General features: G+C 47.1%; 1 protein-coding gene across 1 annotated transcript; it reads right to left on the bottom strand.

The window, feature by feature from the left end:
• Positions 1 to 1,817: 1,817 nt before the first annotated feature.
• FABP1 (fatty acid binding protein 1) lies at positions 1,818 to 5,673 on the bottom strand. The gene is made up of 4 exons (XM_085314685.1): positions 5,607 to 5,673; positions 4,406 to 4,578; positions 2,472 to 2,564; positions 1,818 to 1,950 (listed from the first exon to the last, which is right to left on the bottom strand). The coding sequence occupies exons 1-4, from the start codon at positions 5,671 to 5,673 to the stop codon at positions 1,900 to 1,902; spliced, it is 384 nt and encodes a 127-aa protein (XP_085170811.1). The 3' UTR covers positions 1,818 to 1,899.
• Between the last annotated feature and the right edge of the window lie 1,059 nt (positions 5,674 to 6,732).

Raw genomic sequence — 6,732 nt, 5'->3', positions numbered from 1 at the left:
CTAGCTCTGTGTTTAAGCCTTGTACATACACAACTGTTGAAGACGAGTGCTGGGATGGGTCCTGCAACAGGCATGATGGCTTAGTCTGACAGGCAGCCTACAGGCCAAGGAGTTGCAGGAGCAGAGTGATGAGGGGCAGGTGGGCTGTGGATATGGGGGCAGCTAATGGTTCTACCATATGTTTTTCACCAAATGGAAGAATGGGGATGTGCCATAAGCTGAAGGCTCTGGATTTACCTGGGCTCCTATGAGCAACAGTATGTTCTTTATCCTTACTGTAACATATGAGACATTGCAGGTATAACCATAAAACCATCCTCCTCTACAGACAGTGAGCATGACAGGGTCATGTTCTGATTTCATTTGGGGACTGGTGTGTCTGCTCATCCATGTCAAAGTCCAACAGGTTTGCTCCAGACTTTCAGTGACAGCCAAGAGATGAAAAGTGACCATTTGTTCAAGAATCCTTTACCTATTCCTCAGCAGAAAAGCAAGAAAATAAAGTGAGGGCTTTTCTCACTGTCCTTTCCCAGTGATTTCACTGATGCTGCTCCAGATCTAAAATGGGTTCACAGGAGTCCAAGATCTCCTCTTTAGACACTGTTTGTTCATGAATGCCTATCTGACATCCAGTCTATCAAACTCCAGTGATTCAGTTCCCAATATGAGGATCACCTCTCCTTGCAGCATGAAAATCTTCTCTGAGGAGAGAGGGGTGATGGGAGAGATGCACAAATTGGTCCTTCAGTAGGACGTGTTGGGGTTGCAGAATGAGGTGAGGAGGTGCTTGTGTTCTTTTACTAACATCCTGTTCAACTTTTAGAAGATTGAGAACATTGTCCCAACCAGAGCATCATCACATCAACCATAAACTCATTTCCCAGTGAAGATTCACAAGTAGCCTCCAAGTGAATGCTACCAGCAAAGAATTTCCTCTCCCCTGCACGTCAGAAAATCCCATCTTCATCTAGCCTACCAGAGAGCAATGCCCTGGGAGGTGCTAGGGAGAGCATCAGAGATGACTGAGAGGCTCCTGTGAGCGACCAGCATCATTCTTCTGCCAGGAGAGAAAATCTTCACCCCAGAAGAAGGAGTTCAGTTCCAGTAACCCAGTTTATCATGCACACCTTGGGGCAAAACACACAATTAACAACTGAGGATGGTCCAGAGCCCTCTGATCAGTGGGAAGTGATGGGGTAGAGGTGACAATGGGTTGCCTGGAGTCAGCAGGGCTGAGTCCTGTTCCCGTTCAGGCAGAGGTGTGAGGATGGAGACAACTGCTGGGATGCCCCAAATCCCCTTATGCTCATCCCTACCTCAAGGCATCCAGTGCCCAGCCAGCCTGACTTTCCAGACAGGGACAAAACAGCCACAGGGTTGCTATCATGTTGCTGTCTCCAGCTATCCAACACCCTTAGCTGCCCTGTACCTTGGCTCCATCAGTCGCCTTGCAGCCATGTCAGGCCATGTCTTTAATAAGATGGGCCAGAGCCCTTTCCCTAGCCTGGTGGGTGCTCTTCCCTCCATCCCAGTAGGGCAGCTGGGATGCACCAGCTCTCAGGATGGCTCCTCAATGGGTGCAGGAGCCTGGGGCGGGCTGGCAGGATGAGCGCCAACCCAGAGCACATCCGTGCTGCCAGATGAATGACACAGATGTGTCACCCTGGAGACTGAGCCTGTGCTCAGGGCATAGATATAGACATAGATATTTGGGGCATAGATATACGTGAAGAACAGGCGCCATGGTCCAGGCAGCTCTTACAACACCTCCCTGAAAATTACAACCTTTCCCTGTAGCCACAATGAAGGACTGATGATAGTAATGAAAATGTCTTTAATATAAATTTGACTTTAATGGACACATTTTACACAGTAAAATGATAAACATGCACAGGATTTCTAGATTCTCTTGCTGATTCTCTTGCAGCTGAGATCTCCCATGGTCAGGGTCTACAAAGCAAATGCAAAGCATTAGCTTTTCATTGTGCATGGCTGAAAACTCTGCATAGAAAGGATCTGATCCTGCACATCAGAAGACAGGACTGGTCCCCAGTCTATCTCCTACAAAGGGAGTTATTAAGGCTTTGGTTATATTAATGAATACACCAAAGTAACTAGGGATAATTTGGCATCCATTTTTTGAGATCAGTCTGCCATACTTCTCTTATGTGGAAGTATCATGTCCAGCCACAGATCTACATCTCAGCAGGAGAACATGATCTGATTATGTTAATGCCTACTGGGGACTCAGAGAGTACCTTGTCCCTCGGACTACACAAAAACTGCCTTCAGTGCCTGTCTGCCTGGTCAGCTTGGGCTTCGGACTCACAATGCTAGCACATGCTAGTCTTTAAGACTTCATTGAGTTCCTCAGCATTACTCTGGGCTGGTAGTTGTTGCCTCCACCAGGACCCCTGAAGGCTGTTGTATACACCACTGTTCATGCCAGTGCCCCTTTCTTCTGTACGTACGTGAGTGATAATATCTCCATTGAGTTCAGTGACGGATTTCAGCCCTTTCATATTTGTCACCAGCTTGTTGTTACCTTCCATCTGCACAAGAGTCTGGTAGAGGGGGGAGGAGACAGACACATTAACGTTACTACTGAAGACTGTTTCAGCTCCTGCCTTTTGTCCCTCCCTGTAATCACTGAGCTGCCACCATGCTCTGTGCAGGCTGCTTGCAGGATGCTGCTTCCCTGTGATTTTGGCTTTCCCAGGAGGATGAAGAGAGAGGATTATGCTATTGGTGACTGCAACACAGCAAGCGTATGGGTGTTTACTTTGGCCTTCTAGGACAGTGGTGCAATTTTGCTGCTGTTTCAACCTCTGTCCCCTCTGGACTGGGACCCACTCACAGCTCCTGCACCATAAGATGCTGGAACAGCCAGGCTTGGCATCATGCTGGCCATCAGCTCAGGGGAGGAGAAGGAAGGTTCCTCACACTCAACAATGCTGGTGTCTCAGTGCAGCCCTGGGGCTCCTTAGGTCAGTGTTTCCCTTTCCACCCGAGGCTCATTCAGCACCCAGGCCAAGAARGCCTGCACACTGCAAAGTGAAGAGCTGTGGAGCCACCTGAGCTGGGCTCGGGGCTCACAGGTGCCGCATCATCTTCTATCCATGGCCTGTCTATAGCATGCTGCTGCAGCACTCTCCTTTGGGAGTGTGATGGGAAGTTGCACAGCAACGTGAGGCTGGAGCTAGTCTAAATCAAGCTGAGGGAAAGATAATAAGCATAAAGAAATACAGCCACGTCTGGAAAGCTCTCAGGAGGGTGGACACCTCCAGTGAGTCTGCCCGACAAAAGCTGCAGGTCTACAAAGACTCCAGCCAGCACCAACACCCTCAGGGCAGCTATCACTCATTATTAAAATTACTCAGTTTAAAAAAAAATAAAACAAACAAATCCATTTCTGTCTGTTTGCCAATGCAGCTGTGAGATATATTCACCTGTCCTCTAATTGCCCATTTCTGGAAGGTAAAACTCTTACAATAGCTGTTCTCCCCTAGCTCATGTGTTAGGGATTTCAGTGATGCTGAAAATCATGATATGGCATATGARGCTCTCCGGGCCTGAATCACTAAGCCGTTTTCTTACTTTCAAAAGCCTCTGCAATATCATCTTCTCCTGAGGCAGAAGTAAGAGGCAATATTTGCCAGTGGCACTGTCTTGGCATTTTATAACCATTTTAAACAATTGTCTAGGAACTGGAGCTGACCCAATTTCCAGGACGATAAATCCTCACTTTGCCAAATCATCTCACTCAGTGTAAATAGGAGCAGTGGAAAAGACTACCAGACAAGATAGGAGCCTCTTGGACTTAAAAGAACAGATTTATTTTTTTAAGATTCATTGGCTCTCTCTATTACACTGCCTTTAAGTCAACAAAATGAAGCTGAGAAGGAAATTTCATGTTGCAATGTGATTGAAAATCAAGTCTTTCACACCTCAAATCTTTGAATACTTTTTGCAGTCACAGCCAGTGTTTTCCAAAGTGGCTAATAAAATAGCTTTAGAAATGCAAGGCCACATCTGCAGAGATGCTGAGTGAGGAGTTCGTACAGTGTTTTGTAAAAGTTAATAGGGCAGATAGAAACCTAAAAGTCTCAGGTTCCAAGTTTCTCAGAAAGATTGCTCTGAAATGGACCTACTGTGTCTGAAAATGTGCACCTAGAAGAGCACCGAGTGTCACATCCACAGACTTGGTTTCAGGGTTCAGCCTTCCTTCCGCTATATCAACTCACGCATGCAAACAGCAAGGGACAAAACTAGGCTGCCCACTGTCAGCTTCAATACCTGTGAGCTGGTCATTCAGGGTTTTCCTTTGGCCCAAGTGCAGGGGGAATGGCTGGAAAGGAAATTTAACATACCTGAGCACTCACAGCACGGGCAGACGATCACTCACCTTGACCTTCTCTCCTGTAAACATCTCCATCTCGCACTCCTCCCCGATGGTGAACTCATTAGTCAGCACCTTGCTGCCGGTGGTCAAAGTGACCTTGAACTTTTTCCCGTCCTGCACAATTTCTGAGATGGTCTTCATGTCYTTGCCCTTCTGGATCTGATCGTCAGGAATTCCTGGCCAGAAACAAGGGCCGTTTGATGCACATTAGAGCCATCAGTGGGCAGATTGCTGCTACTAGAGCGGGAAACCAAAGGAAAACAGGAGGATTTGAGGGCCTGTGGGACCCCTAGTCAAAGGGTTTTATGCTAGTGTGGAAAAACCTTGTCAGGGTGACAGGTCCTTGGCAGCCACACAGCCCTGAGTCTGCTGGTGTGGAAGCATAACAAATAACCTCATCCAGGACTCTGTGTGAAGGAGCTGGCTGGGAGCAGAACAGCTATTTCCCTTGGCCAATCATCAAAGAGAAAGCAGAGAAACAAGCAGAGAAAACAGAATAAATCAAGGCAGAAGGAGGGAACCAGGTATTTTTGTGATGAGTTTCAGGGTCCCTCTGAACTAGGTGACTCAAATCCTCTCACAGGTCCTGAAGCTGATCTGACACATAGAGCCTCTGCAGCAGAAGTAGTGCAAMCCCCTCCTGACTACCTGCAGGAACACGTTGCCTGGCAATCTAGGTAGCCATGTCCATCCTTAAGCATCTAAACAGGTAGACTATTTTTCTGATGAACGGTGGAGTCTGGAGACTTGCCCCATCGCAGAGTGGCAGCACACTGGACTGAGAGGCAGGCTGCTCACTCTCACATTTCACCGCCTGCGGGGACAGATCTGTGACTGCCTGAAGCCAGATGCATCCTACTGGCTTGGCACGTGTTCGCAGCTGTCTGCTGCAGTCGCCGTGGCCCTTGGCTGCAGAGTCTCCTGGGACCGTTTTCAYGTGAGCTGAAGAATTTCACCCAGAGTCCTCCAACTATCAATGAGAGAGGTACTTTCTCTTCTGTGTTTTGAGATGATCTCTCCAGGTATATGCATTAAAAAAAAWTTCCTTAGCATCGTAAGGTGACAGACAGAAATAAGAAATGAGAAGCATTTTCAACCTATAGCATCAACACATACATACAATTAGATTATTCCAAATACCTGTGGAAGCTGCACAGGCACAAGTAGCGTATGACATGCATAGTCAAACGAATCAGACACTTACCGAGGGCTTTCATAAAAGGTTCAAAGTTTTCCTGAGACTGAAGTTCATACTTTCCAGTGAAGCTCATGGTGGAAAGGCTCTTTGTGCTCCCAACACAAGAGAAGATACCTTGCTGGCAAGCAGAGCTTGGTTTTATAAGGAGCTTTTGTCCTAAAAGATGGTCAGAGGTGAGATGACTTAATTCTTTTATGACTGTGTTCAAACATTAACATACAACTGGGCAATGGTCAGCCATAAATTGCTCCATATTTTATGGATCTTGATTTATGACATGGGGGCAGGGAATGTCCCATAAACTTGTTTTATGGATGTAGCAATGTGGCATCCATAAAGAAATGGGGGAAAAMACTGTACAGAGAGACTGGTTATCAGAGAAATGAGACAAATCATCTAGTAACTTTGTAGTCTGGAAATGCACATCTGGAAGAGCAGAAAGTGGTGAAAAATGGTGACCACTGGAGCTGACACCATTGGTGTCTCTATTTGCTGATGTACACATGCTAAGTCTTTAGCACTTGCACAAAAATAACTGGTTGCACACTAGCAGAGTGCAGAGACTGGCACTCCTGCAGATGTCTGACAGTCCTCTGTGGCTGTGGGTTTGGCATAATCCAGGGATATGTAGCACTAGTCACACAGTCATCATGGTCCCCTAATAAAAAAAAAAAAAGAACTCAAAATCAAATCCTGTGTTTGACCTATCCCAACTTGAAGAACACATTCTGAGTTCAGGCTCCATCCCTCTACCCTTGCCTCCATGAAGGGGTCTGGCATGGACAAATGCACTGACGAAGCATCTCTTCCCTCATAGCTACATTTCTTACAAGTACTGCATCAGAAGGCTGTGCCTGTTTCATCCATCCAAGGCAAGGCTTGGGTCTGGGCTCCTTTCCCAATGTGCCCTCACGGCCAAGCATCCCAGGTTGCTGCGCCACCTCTGAGAGTCCACCCTGTGGGCCAGGACCCACTGGGCTTGTCTTCTTGCTTTCACCTCTCCCTTGTCCTCTGACAAATTCCTCCTCTCTCCCGAAGTCACCAGCTGAGGTTTCCTTTTCCCTTCTCATCCACATGCCTTTTCCTTTTTGGAATTCTTCCATTCTCCCTCTGCAGAGCATCTTTCTTTTTT

The sequence above is a fragment of the Rhea americana genome, unplaced genomic scaffold, assembly GCF_003343005.1.
Source record: "Rhea americana isolate MKP2758 unplaced genomic scaffold, rheAme1 scaffold_41, whole genome shotgun sequence".
Classification (NCBI taxonomy): Eukaryota; Metazoa; Chordata; class Aves; order Rheiformes; family Rheidae; genus Rhea; species Rhea americana.
The sequence above is the reverse complement of the archived record's forward strand: the minus strand, read 5'-3'. Positions and strand labels throughout refer to the sequence as shown.